The sequence below is a fragment of the Protomyctophum bolini genome (assembly GCF_963924005.1).
Source record: "Protomyctophum bolini genome assembly, chromosome: 17".
Taxonomy (NCBI): domain Eukaryota; kingdom Metazoa; phylum Chordata; class Actinopteri; order Myctophiformes; family Myctophidae; genus Protomyctophum; species Protomyctophum bolini.
In genome coordinates, this window is record NC_137878.1 from 23,827,675 (window position 1) to 23,846,322 (window position 18,648).

An 18,648-nucleotide genomic window follows, 5' to 3' on the forward strand; every position below is an offset into this window, starting at 1 on the left:
AACAACCGTCCGGTGGCAGTCACACCAATCAAAACCACGCTGAACAACCTCGATGTGTTCAGTGGTTGGACAGGATCTTTCCCGCTGAGCATTATGGGACGCGTAGTTCTACATTGAGGGAATAATCCTCACAGCCTGGCTGTCTGTTTGCAGATTGTCATCATTGGATACAGAAATAACAAATATGGAAAAGGTATAGGCTACAAACGTCATAAATACAGGCCACTGTAGATAACCATTTATTTGAGGACTTAATGAACCGGGAGTCCATAATTAAGATATTTTAAATAATTTAGGGTAGTGGAGAAAAGCAGACTTTGGTAACAGAAGATTAGTGTAGCTAACTGCTTTTTTGGTCCTTTGAACTCCACCCATAGCTTTGTTAATGCCGGATGGAGTAGAGAAGATCAATGCTAATGTAATGTTCTTGAATGGAGCCAAGTGGCAGAGTAGTCGACTGTGTACTGCATCAAGACTAAAGAGCATTGCACTGTGACTGCCTGAATCAGACCACTGGAAACCCAATGACTGGGTCTGTCTGGCTTCAGATTGAATATTGATGGACTGCTATATATATTTCACCCAAGTGCGCACCCGCACACACACACACACACACACACACACACACACACACACACACACACACACACACACACACACACACACACCCACACACTTGTGTTTGTAGATTGACTATTTCATCAAAGAGATTTGGTGTAGAGGGAAAAAATTGGGGGATAGACAAATGATCAAATTCATCAAAGAGGAAGGACAGGTTGGGAAGGATCAACATATGGAATGTCAGAACAGGTCAGATCCGATCTGATCTGATATAGTTTGAGGTCAGATGTGGCGTTGCTGATCGGCTCCATATATGCAGATGTAGGTGACAATCCAGTCTTCTCCATGGCTATCCAGGGTTTGATGAGGTCAGTCAGTGTCATGATCTTCATATATGGAGACGGCCGTGTGAGACGTGACGGACGGACTGACTGACTGACAGGTTTAAGGTTTTGCAGGTTTTCATTGTAATCTGCAACCTACGGTCACCCACAATAAGACAAATCCCACATTGAACATCGACTGACAGAACTCAATAAGTCATGTAACTTTTTGAAAGATGTTTGTGAAACAGCAAAAAGTTGATTTATTTTGTACATAGCTGTCTATACCTCCTCCCCCTCAGCATTAATGGAATGAACCTTCCATTTTCTCCAAAAGGCTTTCATTGATTGAAAATACGGTTCAGTACAAGGTCTGCTGCAGGGTTTAAACCCAAGGAAGCCTAAGCTTATTTCCATTGGAATTAATTGGACTGTATATACAGTATATATAGGCTACTGTATACTGTTTCTCAACAAACCTATAGTAAATCTATTTGGATTCAATGTCAAACGACATTTGATCTAAACTTCATTCATTACAGTGAACCTAGCCTCGAGATACCCAGGCTTTCATGAACCTAATACCTAAACCCTCTGTATTTCTGTGGTAGAAATGTTATCAGCCGAGCATGCCATTCCTGGCCAGTAGATGTCTCTGATGTTCTGTAGATTGTAGATGAACAGCATGTCCATCACAGAGTCACTTCAGACAGCATTGAACGATTTATTTTCAGGTGACCTCAGTCTCACTCTCAACCTATGTGATTTCCTAGCGGAATCACAATCATTTGACTTAAATAGCCAGTGGTCTGTTCTGTTGACATTTTTGACAACTTGGAAAGAGCAATTAAATCAATCTATATAGGATTACCATGAAGCTATTTCCTCATCCATTACAAGTACATGTGTGGATCATCCATAATTATGTGAATTGTATTCAGTGAATTATATTCACTGTGGTCACTCTAAAACAATCCTTAAAAATAATATTGATCTGTCATATTGACTTCTTGTCTTTCAAAAGTGTCTCCTGGAAGACAAATGTTGCATTCCAGATGATTAATTAGTCATTATATTCTCATTTAGATGGAGCAGCCTGCAGGGGCCTGTACTGCCTGTAATGAGCCTGAGCGGGTTTGACTAACAGAGGTGTCAAGTCAGAGTACTAGTCCTCCATCTCATGTTTACTGAGCGATAATTGAGTCTATGGAGAGCAAGTGACACTTTTCGAAGCCATTTGGTGCCTGCATCAACCAGTTCTGTCATTCCTCCTCGTTTTTAGTTCTCAAAGTGAAGAGCTCGTTAGTATAAAATAAATACAGCAGTTGCTCAGGACTAGGAGATTGAGTTGCAGCTTGGACATCTGAAGGTTATACAATTTCTATCCCAGCCTAATAACTCCCAGCCAAGGAAGGGGTTTTCCTTTTAGTCTAGATCAGGGATGTATTCTCCATTAATACGAGACCTACAGAGTTCGAATCCCAGGCGTTATATGGTTTCCCGTGTGTTTGAAGGGATGCTCCTAGAACCAGCTTTTATACCACAGCATTATGAACGGATAGATATAAGCAATTGAATATAGGTATGGCAATTTAATCTTGTCTGGCTACCATCTGCTCTCATTTGTAGATGTACTCCCTGGTCTTCAGAGTAGACAACTGCAGACAGGCAGGGTGTGAACTGGACTCTGTCTGCTTCTGCCCAAGTTCCCAACCCTTTCTGGATCAGGGCCCATTTGAAAATCTCAAAAGCGTTTGCGGTCCACCATCCAGGGCTGGACTGGGTCAAGAAATTGGCCCAGACCGGACCACCACAACCAGCACACAGATAATCTACTGCCTGCTCCGTCGAGGCACACACAAGCAAGCCCTAATAACACCACTTTTTGAAAAACATCCCTCTATTTTCTGATAATTACAGTAATCGTTAAAATCAGTGTTCATAGGGTGTTTCAGAGCAAGTTCATTTTAAAGATCAATCAATCGAGTGTGTTGGATCAATGGAATATAACGCAATATACTTTAGGTTCCTATTTATCGGTATCACAATGAAAACAAACTTTACAAGGGTCCCATTAACAGCTGGAACCCGTTGTGTAACCATACCTTTCAGGAAGGGAACGCCTTTTGGGATAGTTGTTGCGCACAGTATAATTTCTTTTTTAATGTTTTAATAAATATTTGAAGATTTTCAGAAAACTTCCTAAATGGGTTAGCAAAAAATACCATGACTTTTTACATGTTAATATTACAATTGGGTGCCCACTCGCAATATCCTGATGGCCCGTTAGTGGGCTTGGGCCCACAGGTTGTAAATGGCATGCCTTGATGAATAGAACAAGGTATTAGTCAGTGCTGTGGCGTGCTGGAGGCTGTGAGTGAACATGATAATATTCAATATTCACTCATTTACACAGATTCTGACATGTTTAAAGAATCCCACTTTGTCTTGCTCACCCTTGCACTCCATGCCTCTATTCTTCCTCTTTCTCTGTCTTACACTTTCACTATCTCTGACTTGTAGACACACCCTAGGCTGAGTGTGACACAAGTTCACACAACGCGCACTCGCACGCACAAACAAACACACACACACACACACACACACACACACACACACACACACACACACACACACACACACACACACACACACACACACGGTGCTGACCTTGTCAGTATGCTGGGTCAATAACCCTGCTCAGTCCATTAGGTACTTATTGGCTAGCGTGTTGTGAATAATGCAGTTTGTGCCATCCAGCTTCCTCACCAGATGCCATATCTTCTCTGGGCAAAACAATTCTGCAACTCTTAATGTGTCCTGATTTGACCTTTAAGTTGAGTTGTACTGACATTTAGAGCACATTGTGTTTTTTTTGTTTTGTTTTTTTGGCCAAAAGAAATAACTACATTTGATACATTTCTTCAGACTGCAATGGAGAGAGAGAGAGAGAGAGAGAGAGAGAGACACACACACACACACGCACGCACGCACGCACGCACGCACGCGCGCACGCACGCACGCGCGCACGCACGCACGCACGCACGCACGCGCGCACACACACACACACACACACACACACACACACACACACACACACACACACACACACACACACACACACAATATGGAGCCATTTTGTTTTAGTGCATATTAATAAGCAGATCAAATGTTCTCAAAACAAAACACTAGTGGTAATCTCTGTTCATGTTGCCAAGAACAATTAGATCAAGTCTAATCTGATCCAGCTGTTAACTTTAAATGCAGCATCAGGTCAACCTGTCTGTTTGTCCACTGAAACTGGTATTTACTCTGAGGGATCAGGTCAACCTGCAGTCTGTTTGTCCACTGAAACTGGTATTTACTCTGAGGGAAGAGAGGCAAAGTGAAATATTATAATTTAATCATATTACTGTATTTATTTATGAACACATCCAGCATAAACACTGATAGTAAATGAAGTATAGGCTAAGTAAGGCTACAAGCTTCTCTCTCCATGCTCTCTGTTTTATTAGTCCCAGTTATAAAGGACAAGGCTGGTAAAGTTAGTAGCGTTGTTGACAATTACAGACCTATAGCTTTATGCTTTGAAGGAAATTGTAAACAAATATAGAGGGCAAAACTCAACAGTCCTTATGTATTTTATTGATGTGTCGAGAGCCTTTGATCGTATTAATCATAGAAAGCTTTTTATCAAGCTAAGCCTAAGAGGGGTAACTGGGGGCATAGTTAGGATCTTGGCCTATTTGTATGCCAACCAAACCATGAGAGTCAAGTGGGGCAATAGTGAATCAGGCCCATTTGAGGTCACCAATGGGTTCAGACATGGAGGAATTTTGTCGCCTATTATTTTTAATTTATATATGGATGATCTGTCGAAACAGTTGAATGCTTGTAACACTGGTTGTATGCTGGGTAATGATCTTGTCAATCATTTGTATGCAGGTGATTTAGTCACATACTGAGCCCAAGTAGCGCTGGACTACAGCAGCTGCTCGACATATGTACTGAGTATGGCATCGAAAATGATATCAAATATAATGCCAGTAAGAGTGTTGTTCTTATTTGTAGAACAAAATAGGACAAAAGTCAAACATTTCCTGATTTTAAACTATCTTTTAACACTCTCTGTGTCTGTAGTAAAGTCAACATTTTATTACAGAACAGTTGACAGATGATGATGATATACACATGTGTCGTAGGATGTATGCACAGGCGAACACCCTTGCATGCAAGTTCAGTTAAGATTACTCTATTTAGAGCTTACTGTACACCACTCTACACTGCCCACTTGTGGTCAAGCTACAAAAAAGCAAGTATTCAGAAACTTCAAGTAGCATATAATGATGCCATGAGAATTTTACTCAAAAAGCCTAGATGGTGCAGTGCAAGTGAAATGTTTGTGGCTGCAAGAGTCAATACTTTTCAAGCTGTTCTCCGGAACTTAATGCATAGAGCATGTATCGCTTGGATGAGTCTGTGAATAGCATCATCGTCAGTATAAATAACCCTAAAATAATAAAGTTGCACTAGATACTCCTCTAGCCTTAGAAAGCATTGGCTTAAAAGCCTTTATTTATAACTGTCACAAATGCCTGTCTAACATGTACAATGCACATTTGGACTGTTTTTTTATTGGATGTATATTGTATTTTGTGTGTTTCTTATGGACCCTGAGTCTGCAATAAAGGCATTCATTCATTCATTAATTCATTCTTGTCTTAAAGGATGTACTGTATTGTATTATTGGGTAAGACTTTCAACGTCTATAATGCACACATACTTGAATAAAGGATTATAATCTGGTTCTTGAAGTACAGTACTTTAAGATATATCTAAAATACACTTTCATGTCCAACAAGTGTTGTTCAACAAAAATGTGTCACTTTGTACAAAGACAGGTTTTCAGTTGAGAGTTACATGAAGATGCAGAGTTGTAGACTAAATGCAATTTGAGAGGCAGTTTCTTCCGCAGTTTAGGTGACATATGGAGGGACATTCTTGGTCCTCTTTTAACAGCAGATTTACCCAAACATCACTGTTCACAGGGGGATACAAGTCAAGATATGGAGATTGCAATGAAACACATTTCTAAAATCAATAGGAAGCAAGCAAGTGTAAGGAGGCAAAAGATTATCTGATATAATGCTTGACAGCTAACAGTCTGGCCGCTGAGCTGAGTTCTGGACCAATTTAACATTAACAATATCTTTCACTAATAGTCTGAATGGAAGTCAGAGAAAGGTAATAAAATGAACAAACTATTACATAACTTGCACCTACTAGCTCGAATACAACATGTTTTTGGACTGAGGGCTTAACCACGTATAACCACAAGCCCTATTTTATCTTTCATCATTTTTTTTCATTCATCAAGAGTGTTGTGTACTCAACTGTATCTACGAGCTCACAATTTAAGATATGCAATTTCTTTCTATTTAGATTTTATTTTAAACTTTCACCTAATGGCATGCCCAAAAAAGGGAAGCCATGTTGAAAGTAGATAATATTGTTTACCTAACGGCCCTGATTCTCCAGGAGCTACATGAACCTCATGGTTGTATGAGTGATGTCATCCAGCTGGAACTGCTTCCTGCAGTAGTGAATTACCAAGCTGTTCCCTGGATTCTGTCTCAAGTGGCTTTTTGGAAGCATGATTGGGTCTGGTAGTAGAATCTATTACACGAGGCGAGCAGCAGGGGGTGTGCATCCCACCTAGGCCCCATTGCAGTCTGTGGGGGAGGATTGGTTGTCAAAACCCACTCCTTGGATCGTCCCACACAGGTAGAAGAAGCACCAGAAGGCACACATGGAGGGCAGCACATCGACATCATTAGGACAGAGTTGTACCACACCTTCTGCTCTCCTCTGTAGTGAACAATGTCTGTTGTCAAAACAACATCTGTAATCGATAATTGTCCTCATGAGGTTGCGCCAATAATCTATACAGATTATAATCTGATTTATTGCCAGGCATGGAGATTGACAGTTTGTGTCTTCTATTCCAAGCTCTGCTCTACAGGTTTAAACTTAAGGCTTTCAGGTTCACAGGATAAGTACCATCAGTGAGAATCCATTCTATGGGTGGAATGGAGGAGCATTACATCTTTATTGTGAGATGAGGAGCACATGTTACCTTGAAACTTCAGCCCTTCCACCCTCCTCCTCATTCCTGAACAAATTCACAACAGTTAAAATCCTGTGAGGTGTATAACAAACATTTCAAATTGTGCCATACAAATAAATATCCATCCACAACTAATTCACTTATATACTTATATTTAAGTATCAGATTTCTTTATTTTTGTGTCATGCACCAAAGGCGCCCAGCCCACATGGACTTACAGGACACACCATATCATTGCATTCAATATTGCATTGTGTACAATAAACAGATATGTTTTGTTAATATTCCTTTTTTTTCTTTTTTTTCCACAAACAAAACATTCTGCCTTATTTCCCACGCCCTGCATAAAAAGTCTGCCAAAGCAAAAGTACCTTTCCTAAAACAAAATTCCAGTTTTTCATAGTCCTCCAACCAGAAAAAGTCAGCACAGATGGTTGTCATTTTACAAAATAATACATGTCTTAATTCGTCATATAATGGGCAGTAAAACAAAAGATGAATTTCATTTTCAATTTCTTTTAAATCACACACTAGACAGACTCTGTCCTCCTCAGGAGTACCAATGAATCTACCCGTTTCTAAAGCTAATGGTAAGGTCCCAGAATGCAGCTGTGCACAAAAAGATCTCTGACTTTTGGATATATTTTGTGTAAGGCTGGCTAATGGTCAAGTTTCATAGGATCAAGGTCAGCTACCAGGTTCTCTTTGTGATATATTATGTTTAATCACAGTGCGAACATTTGGGAAATCTACATGCTCAAAACGACAACCATCTAGACTCACTCTACACATTTGCCTCAAGAACTAATAATGTCTGTCTGACTAGATTGTCGGTCGGTCATTTGAAAAACACATTTTTCAGTGGGTAATTATTGGACCAAACTTATCAAAACGGATGTACCGGTACCTAAATTAAGATTGAAGAGATTGACCAACACATCAAAAGGGCTTGGCTCAGCACATAAATAGACCAAAGTCAACAAACAACTGTCGTGCCAATCATCACATAACTTACAAGATATATGAGACATATCTGAAACATAACCTGAAAATGTTATCACAAAGTCACACTGCACATCAGTAAGATGCCTGATGGAATGTGACCACACTGGAATCCGTTTCCTTCAAAAAACAACATCCAAAGGTATGGTATGGTTGCACTGACATATCAAACAAACAACAACATGCAAAGGTATGGTATGGTTGCACTGATATCAAACAAAAGTCAAGAATCAATTTCCATCTGTCAAGCAGTGGTGGAAAAATACTCAATTGTTATACTTCAGTAAAAGTATCAATACTGCGCAATGTACCAAAAGTATTTTGACTTGTGTCTTAATCTGTGTTATACTTGATATGAGCAAAGTGCCAAAAGTGAAGAAAACCCCTCAAAATTGTACGTAGATATTTTTCTACCACTGCATTCAAGACACCCTGTGATTAAGTGATAGTCAGATTTGTTCTGACAGGTTATTCTGAGGAACGAACCCGCAGAACTCGCTTTCCTGCCAGTTATTATTGATACAATGCTACATTATGGAAATTGTGGTAGTCAGACTCAGTAATAAGAAAGACTTGCAGACCAAGAGGCTGTTCTTTTGAAGCTGTCTTTGATTGTTTACTTTGAGGCCTATAAGCCTCACGACATTTGAAAGACAGCCAATCAGAACACAAATGCAACACATGCAAATAGACATGCATAGCACAAAACTCTTCTGAGAGAAACTAGTTTTTCTCAAATTCCCTCACTTTATGCATTATTGTTTTAGTTGTACTTGTTTTAGTCCAAATCTGCCGGTTTCTTTTTGTATTTCCAACCAACCACCTATAATTCATTTCCGCTACTGAGATTTCACGTCATATAATGGTGCATTTATATAGCACCTTTATCCAAGGTGCTTTACATAGATTGTGCATTACATTCACCCAGTCACACACACATTCACACACCGATGGCGGCAGAAACCGTGCAAGGTACCAACCAGCACATCAGGAGCAATTAGGGGTTCAGTGTCTTGCTCAAGGACACTTCAACACTAACTCTGGGGGAGCCCGGGTTCGAACTGGCAACCTTGCGGTTACCATCCGGCCACTGAGCTACCGCCGCTCCCTTTATACTACAATGTGTGCAGATGTATGTACTTCACTACTGGCTCAATTCTTCATTTCAACTGATATGACACCTCGCTCTACCCTAGTGTACACCTAAGGTCCATATATAGTAAAGTACCAAGGTCCATCAGCAACTTGGCTTTTACAGATTGGCGTTTACAGATAGATAGAAATGTTGTTCTTTTTGTGCCCTGTCTGCACAAAAAGTCTGCCCTGCAGACTGCAGCTTTTTACAATAGAAGGAATCCTGAGGTCTGACCCCAGGAGAATATCTGAATAGCTGAATCAAAGCATCTCCTTCCGGTCATTGGTCAATGTTCAAACAGGCTGCTATCAGAAATGGTTTGTGAATGCAGAAGAAGAAAGCTGCCTCAGGCTAGCATTGGTACAATCCATCTGAATAGATTTAATAGAATAACAGACTCGTAGTGTGATTACAACTGTGCCAGTGACGACAGGAGTGGTGTGACGCAACGATCATGAGAAGGAGCTATTGGAAGCAGACTGGGTGGTGAAAAGAAAGAAGAGGGATCCCTGGTCAGGGCGCCTGTTCAGGGGGGGAGGAGGTAGCATGTACCTCCATGTGCGTTATGCCCCCCCCTAGTGAGACCCGTCACTGTCAGCTGGAAAGACGTTGGTTTGACGGCCCGGGTATCGGAGGAGACCCGATGCTTCCCCCCCCCCCCCCCCAATGACTGATTGTGGGGGTTAGCAGAGATGGTGTACTTGTAGAGAGGCTGGGGAATTTGGAATTGGCTTTACTAAATTGGGAATTGGGAAGGGGAGAAAATGTTTTGTTTTTTTTTATCTTGAAGGGACATGTTTTGCGCAATAGCATAGTCTTTTCATTATGTCTTCCCTATGATCTCTGACATTTATATTTTGTTTACCTCTCTGAGTGACTGATACTTAAGAGTGGTGAGCGGTCTAACCTATTCCTTATGTGTAACTGACTACACTTGACCACTGAAGGCTGTACTCTTGTGTAAAATCTGATGCTTTATTTGAACCTGTGACTTGATGACATTCATACTTGCCCTTGGGCTTCTGTTATAAAAGCTAAATAAAAATATTTTGAAAAGAAAGAAAGAAAGAAAGAAAGAATAGGAATATAGTTTAGCCCCATATACCCTAGCTTCCACAATTGTGGTCATGTCATAATAGGTGAATATTTGGCAAAGATTTCAGGAATATTCGCTGAAGATAGCCGATCCACAAGCTCACAATGTGTCACAACGCCACGTGTTTCTACTTTCAAGATTGGTTATTTTCACTGAAGAGATTTGATATAAGGAGGGAAAGATTTAGGACCAGACTCAAATAACTGATCTCTGAGGGACCCCGGTCAACAAAGTCTAAAGCTTATAATTTATACTTGATCAGTCTCATTTGCTCAAAATACTTTTATTTGTTTGTTTTTTCAGCAAGCATTTGTTTTGTTTCTTAGTAATAAACATGGAGGGAATGAGGTTGCCCGGAAGATATTTTGGGTCAAAGTGTACAAAGACCAAGGTCACAATCATGGTCAAGGTCTGACAAGGTCTGACAAAAATAACTCAATTAAGAATCAATATTTAATTAAACTTGTTGAGAATGATCAGTATAGGCTGTTCTGCACTGCAGAGATTATGTTTTTGGTTGAAAAGGTCATAAATCAAGGTCAAGATCAAGATGGGCAGATCTTCATGAAACTTGTTGGGAACGATCAGTAGGCTGCCTTATGTGATTGTCTCCACCAGGCCGAACGCATGTGGAGAGAGTATGTTTTGCACTCCGTGTGTGTGTGTGTGTGTGTGTGTGTGTGTGTGTGTGTGTGTCCGTCCGTCCGTCTGTGTACAGCTAATCTCCGGCACCGTTAACCCGGTCGATGCCAAATTTTGCACACACTCTCTGGATGCCAACATGAACCTCTGCCCCACATTTTCCAGAATGGCCTGTTATAGAGCCACCAGGAGGCCAACTTTTGAAAAACAAAAGCCGGATCTGTCCTATATTTCATATTCCATGATCCTAATTGGCTAACATTGGCTTTCAAAGTTTGCAAGATTGGCCCGTTTGGAACAAAAAGCCTCAAATCCTACTAGGTTTAGGAATATATCCCACCCTTTTCACATTGGCCTGTGGATTTTTGCAAAACACATTTTTGGAACAAAATGCCTCAAATAATCCAATTGCCATCCAAGGCGTAAGGAGAAATGGCACCCTTTTCACATTGGCCTATTATAGCGCCACCAGGAGGCCACAACCTGACCTGCCCTGTTGGAGACCTGTGCCCAGAGGGGCACTTTATCTAGTTCACTTTTGGGTCTTTCAAAGGTCAAGGTCACAGTTAAGATATAGGTACAAAATATGTTTGTGCTGTAGGGTTTGTTTAATGTACTGTACATTTGTGGATTAGGCCTTCAAAATGGAGCTTCATTCGAAAAGCCACAAAGTAAAATCCTCACTGTTCATTTAACTCTGGGTTCAAATAAAATGAATAGGTTTTTGCTGTGCCACATAGCAAAATTGGAATGTTCTCTCATAATGAAATGCAGCTGACCCTAGCATGAATTTAAGCAAACCATTGAGTCGCTCTCACCTGCTTATATTTGCCTGCTCTCTCGTAATAATCCTTGCTTTGTGCCGCAAAAGATAAGAGACAGGAATATTTGCTGCTGAGATTCATCAAGGCATTCGTTCCTTGGCTCAGCACAATATCAGCATCCTGATTATGAGTCCATTGACCAGATGACCATTCCTATTCTGGGTCCATTCGTCAAAAATAGCAGACGTACAAGCTCACATGACACTTTGCAACGTGAGTTTGTTAAAAGTGGACCTAGAATAGAGCACAGGGGGACCCCGGACAAATAGGAGCTTTAGTGGTTAATATTTCTTTGCTATCTTTCTTATGGATGACCTGATATTAACAATATATATTGTGTGTGTGTGTGTGTGTGTGTGTGGGTGTGTACGTACGTACGTGCATGCGTGCGTGTCTAAGACGCCCTCACATTTCCAGTCATCTCCAGAACGTTCCCCGCCTCTGCACCTGTCTTTAGTCCGTCCCAGAGTGTAGAGTAGGAGAGTAGTGACACGCTTTGATCTCACCGCAAAGCGGGTGCCTATGGGCTATAGATCTAAACATTGCTCCTATGGCTGGAACTATCCCATTGAGATAGACTGAGCACTTTCGCATTCCATTGTTATAATGGGAGTCAACACTAGTGTCGCCACTCTCGTATTATATTACTCTGGTCCGTCCACGGTCCACGTATGGTAGGTGTGGGATGACTTTGTGTGTTGGCAGAGCTCCCACAGTAGAGCATGCTGGATGGGAGCTCCCGCGGTGTCTGGCAGTGATTGACCAGCCTCATTCTCCTGCCAGTTACCCTTGGTAACCCCCCATCAGTGGACACTGCGGACAGTAACGAAGAACATTTTTTTTACTTGTACTTTACTTGGGTATTTGTATTTTTAGATGCTTACAATTTTCACACCACTGCATACTTTTACTCAAGTAGCTACTGGGTCTGAGTAGGCCTACTTTGTCCACTATACGGCCTCATACATACTAGATGCTTGTTGCTGCTGGTATACAACGCAGGCTGCTCCATCCTGCAGATCACACATCCAGTAAAAACGGCTGGGTTTCCGAGGCCAGAGTGGAATAGTATGAGAGTGGCGACACTATAGCGTTGACTCCCATTGTAACAATGGAATGCGGAAATGCTCATTCTATCTCAATGGGATAGTCCCATGCAGGATAGTTCCAATGTTTGGAACTATAGCCCATAGGCACCCGCTGTGCGGCGAGATCAAAGCGTGTCGCCACTCTCTTACTATTCCACTCTGCCCGAGGCTAACCATCCAGGGACTTCTGCAGGGCAGGTTTCCAGGGTCCAGCATAGCAGAAAGGAACTTGATATATGTCATGGGAGGTTGACAATTCCACACTGACACAGGCCATGCCATTCAGAGCCATCAGCCCTCCATGCATCCTTTGCTGTTGAACAAAATAAATAAATAAAACAATAACATCTTGCTAAGCAGGCCTACTTCACTCTCCATTAGCGTTCTTTGAATGATATTTTATTGCATTGTATTCTATCTGTTGTATAGGCTAGGCTGTATAGGTATGTCAGAGTCCATGCCAAAGGGAAATGTCCATTTTATGTCAAATGTAATGGATTATAAAGTTTTGTTCATCTTTATTCTCATAATAGTAGGCCTACTATACTATTATGTTTAATTGTATTAATTTTGGGGAAGTCTGGTGAATATGAAGAGAGCCGATTGTGTGCACTAATGGCCCAAATAATGATTGTTGGTAAATAAATACATTTTGAACACGTGCAAGGGCTGTGCAGTTTTTATGCTGTCATTGCTGTGCAATGCATTATTATATTTTTGTGGTGATGTAGCCTGTCTATAATAATAATAGACTAGGCCTACTACTACTACTACTACTGCTAGTAAAAGTAAAACATAATAATATCGATTCATATTATATTGTATTCTATTCTATAAGCTCGCGGGGGTGGCCGAGAGCGGAGTGGGAGTGCCTGAACTGAGCTGTGTGTGCTGCTCTCCTCACAGGAAAACGCTGAAGTGACACACACGACCGCAGTAACGGTGGGAAGAAGAAGTCCTTGACAGATAAACGGGGGAATATGCCAGCGCTGTCACGCATTGAGAGACGCTCAGAGTCAGACCACAGTAGGAACATGGATTCTACATATTTTATGCTCCTGATTTAGGTCAGCTGTCAGCAGACGCAAAAAACAAACAAAAAACAAACACGCACGCCACGCACACAGCCGCCCTGTTTACCACTTATGCGCTTGTGAAAAATCTTCGTGCCTGCCTGGCCGCTGCTGCTCCATCCACGCTGTCCCGTCTCCAGAATGGACAAGGCGCTCTGCAGTCCGCATCCCGGGACCACCACCACCAACAACAACAACCCCAGCCCCGGGTCCGTGTCCTCGGAAAGAGACCGGGGAAATCCTGCCTGGAGGGTCGGCGGCAGGACCCCCGGTTCTCACAGTCCCGGTTCGGCGTCGCTCGGCGGCTCGGGTCGGGGGACCGTGTTGGGGAACAGCATGAATTTGCAGCAAGCGCACACAAAACGTCAGCTGGAAGGAGTGCTGAGCAAATACACCAATCTGATTCAAGGCTGGCAGAACAGGTAAGCAGCTGTACGTGGAACGATCCGAGAAAACGACCACGTACACAGACAGTGTGTAATGCTCTTGGTGTCGTCCACAGTTAACAGTTTTTGTGAGTTATGCTCGAAATGTACCTGTTCGGCATGCTGTTAATAAATACTTCAATCAATCAAACAAACAGACTACAGTAGCCTAGATCATCATATATCGTCACATGAGATAGCCTATATGCATCGTGTTATTTGGCTCGTCCCCGACCCGTTGCACTTCTTCTGAGCACGTCACAAGTGTATGTGTGTGTGTGTGTGTGTGTGGGTTAGGGTTAGGGGGGGATCCATAGGGGGGGAATCCATAGGCTGCTGCACGAATTCTTATCGTGGGCCCTTCAGTGTTTACATCATGCACTGGATAGTATACATACAGTATGTGATTCTGGTATTGAGAAGCTTGTTGTGCAATGCACTAATGATGTTACTTTGCTCCTTGTGGAAAAGTGTCTTGTAGGGCCTATAGAAGCTAGGACAGGTTTCATCTGCATACATGATGTGATTTGTTGTGCAATACCATGCATCATTTATATGTTCCCTGTTATATATAATTAAGCAAGTTATAAATTGTATTGCACAACCTTTGGATATGTTCCAATACAGAGCTGTGTGTGTGTGTGTGTGTGTGTGTGTGTGTGTGTGGGTGGGTGTGTGGGGGGGGGGTCTTGAAGTCTTATTTAGCAATGCAGATGACTGCAATGTCTGCTTGTTGGTTTTGGGGCCATCTGTGAAACATCTGGGATAGTTTACCAAACTGTTTATTGAGGTTTGAAGTCCTCATTGTTGCCATTTCCTGCCAGCCACCAAATGTAGTTATTCAATCATGAATGATACAAACTTTGTGTATCTTTTGGAGGTCCATTGTACAGTATAAGCAAACAGCATGTTGACAACAAATAACCAAGGCACATTGACCACACACACACACACACACACACACACACACACACACACACACACACACACACACACACACACACACACACACACACAAGCTGTATTATGTTACTTCTGGAGATACTGATGAAATGGTTCTCTGTTTAGCATTCCAAAAACACATCCCTTGTCCTCAATGTCCTATATCTATCAGAAGTGTGGTACACAAAACCGCACACAGTTTGTGGCCTTGGTTTGGGAGAGAACCTCTGTGAGAGTCTGTCACATATTTACAGGATGTGACATTGTGAGTGCCTTTGCTGGTCATGGAGTGTTACTGAAGAAGAACTCAGATTTTCAGGAGACATTCAAACAACTTGGCCAGACTTTGGATGTTTCAACAGAGCTCTTTGACCAAGTGCAGCAGCTCACTTGTAGCTGGTACCTGTCTGGGACCCCCTCCAGTGACCTGAACGGGATCCGCTACCAGGTTTTCTCTGCCAGGAGAAGGGAGGCTGATTCCAGTCAACTTCCACCATGTAGAGAATGTCTATTTCTCCATGCCCAATGTGCCAATGCCAGACTCTAATATGGAGATGCTCTCTGCAGACTGACCCATCTGCACCAGATCCCATACAGAGTGGATGGACAACTGTTGATGGTGGAAAGTTAGCAATTCAATGGATGCACACAGCCCCTGTACCAGATGTAGACCTTGAGGTTTTGGCTTGTAAATGTGCACGAGTATGCAAGCTTCCTAATTGCAGTTGTCTCAGCAATGGGTTGAGATGTACAGACCTCTGCAAACTCCAGAACTGTACAAACCAAGCACCTGAGGAGGATTCAATGCCTATACAGTTGAACAGGACAGTTCTGATGAGGAAGAGGTTGCATAGTTTGGTGTTTTCAGTCTTTACGATAGAGGACGCTCTTCCACAACCTGTGCAACGTTAATCTAAACGGTTTCCGAATCAGAGGTAGACAGGAGAAAATGTGATCAAAACCAATCCAAGACATGTGTAGTATTATAGGACATATTAGGATCAAAAATGACCTTGACATTGACCTTTGAGGCTTTGACACATGACCCTGAACTTGAATTGCTTCAGTTACCTCTTAAATCAACTCAGCACCCCAGAAATGTAAAAAGGTGACAGATGCACAACGGAACGCTTGTTTCACCTGGCCGTTAAAGATACGTGTGCCATTCTTTGTTTGACATAACAGCGAGGAGAAGCTTCTGAAGCATGATGTCATATCTTTATCCATCTAGAGACCAGTGGTTCTATTTCCTGGTGAGCCCTCACAAATTATTAATGTATATTTGGCTGTGCATGGACACTCATCTGAAAATACTTTGTACCAGGGACCCTCATACAAGATTTGTGTCGTTAAAATGTTGCACGTAATATTTCACATAATTTTTTTTATCTGAGATGTAAAAACAAATTGCAAGAATACACTGCGATGCATTGTGAGCTTGTAGATCAGCTATTTTCAAACAGCCAAATGTGTATAGGTGTAAAGTGCTCAAACTGATTTTGATGCTGTGTGCCGCCCAGTATGAACTCATTTCGCTGGCAGTGCGACGTCCTGGAAACTCCACAAAGACCCCTGGTTGTCTTGGACGACACTGAACCACTGATATAGACAAAGCGGGTGGAATTGAACCTGATGTGACATAAGCTGGTATATTAGTCCCCACCTTCCCCAAGTAGGGCAGTGTCATGTTTCTTTCTTTTTTTTCCTTCTTTTTTCCCAGCGATGCATTGTAATCCTATCCTATCCATAAGTAATGTGATCTTATTTATACTTGGTTGTGCATCCTGTATTGTAGCACCAAAAATAGCAGATCTACAAGCTCACAACTTGTAGTGCTGTGGGGGGGGGGGGGTATTTTGTAGGGTTTGCACCCCTGAATACACCTTGACAATTCTGAAACATCCCCTTGGCATCACATTCACTTTATTATCATGATGAATGCTTGTGCCTTATTGAAAAAGTGCTTTTACTTCCCTGTGCCAAACGAGATCTTCATGTGCCAATATGAGATTGAAACGCAATTGTCCTGTTGTAGATACAATGTACAACATCTAGTACTGTACCTGCAGATGGCTTTAGTCCAGTTATGCTAATCGTTAGAGTGATTGACAGGCAGAGAGAGACACAATTGGGTATGGCCGAGAGCGAGACTGAGACAGAGACAGACTATTTATTGTGTATGGCAGATGGAGAGAGAGAGGGAGAGAGACTGAGGTTTTGTCATGGTCAGCTCAGCTTGGCTCAAACAAGCCATTTTTGCAGTACAGCAAAGTAGAGCAGCAGGTTTCTGTACGGTCACTCGCAGATTGTTTCCAAGGTGATAGCACACACTAATTTAGCCTGTTATGTTAGTAAGGCAGTAATGGGGAAATAACGTTTTCCCATTGCATATACAGTCAGCAAGATTATTTTTCAAATTGCGAGAAGAAAAATGCATTGGGTGTGTACTGCACAAGTCTGTCTTCAGCTATCCCTTAAATGCTGTGATCTGGTACTCAAACACAAGCTAAAGTACTATGCTCATAGTTTCAGCTCAATTCTTGGCGGGAACCCCTTTTGGTGTTTTAAGCATTATGTTATACTTTAGCTATTGAAAAATAGCACATCTACAAGCTCATGAACTTGTAGATCTGCAATTTTTTGAAAAATCTTGAATATATATATTATTTCAGAGCAAACGTTTTTAACGCAAATCTTTGCTTCGGGGGAGGGGGGCGGTCCCTGGAACAACATATTTTCAGATGGTGGTCGGTGGCCAATTACATATATTTTTCGGGGGTCCTTGACATGAAATAGTTTGAGAACCACTGACATACAGTAGAAAGTTTTCAGAAAACTACAGCAGTGCCCGTTTAGGGCATTACAGCCGCTCGTACTCTAACCTCAGGCTCAACACAGCACTTCCACCTGCCAATTGTGAAGTAAATCAGATGAGCTGGTATCGAGTTATGCTCACCCGCTGAAAGCGGGACAGTTCTGGAGAACCATCATCATTCTATCAATTTCCCACTTGACACTGCATTTCATTGGATGCTCTGCAATATACCCACCAACTGTGAAGTCGATCGGATAAACATTTTCTTTGAGGGGCGCCAGCCGCTCCAATGCATCCGATCATCCATCCATCTTCAACCGCTTATCCGGAGTCGGGTCGTGGGGGAAACATCTCCACCAGAGAGCTCCAGACTTCCCTCTCCAGAGCAAGTAACTTAATTCTGGGGAATCCCGAGGCATTCCCGGCAGAATTTGGAGATATAGGGCTCTATTTTCAGCCATGCTAAACACCTTATCCCTAAACTACTTAGCCTTTTTTTTTAGTGGTGTAAACACTCCAAGGAACAGCTATGTCCCTATGTCCACGTGTCCCTATGTTTAGAGTACCAGTAGGGGCAAAAGTGGCACTGTTGTGC

General features: G+C 42.1%; 1 protein-coding gene across 3 annotated transcripts in view; it reads left to right on the plus strand.

The window, feature by feature from the left end:
- The first annotated feature begins 13,726 nt into the window (after positions 1 to 13,726).
- Positions 13,727 to 18,648, plus strand: part of osbpl10a (oxysterol binding protein-like 10a) — a 91,657-nt gene continuing 86,735 nt past the window's right edge. For all 3 annotated transcript variants that reach the window (XM_080786758.1, XM_080786759.1, XM_080786760.1), the window contains exon 1: positions 13,727 to 14,293. In XM_080786758.1, the coding sequence (XP_080642884.1) occupies positions 14,013 to 14,293 (281 nt within the window). In that variant the 5' untranslated portion in view covers positions 13,727 to 14,012. The remainder of the gene's footprint in view (positions 14,294 to 18,648) is intronic.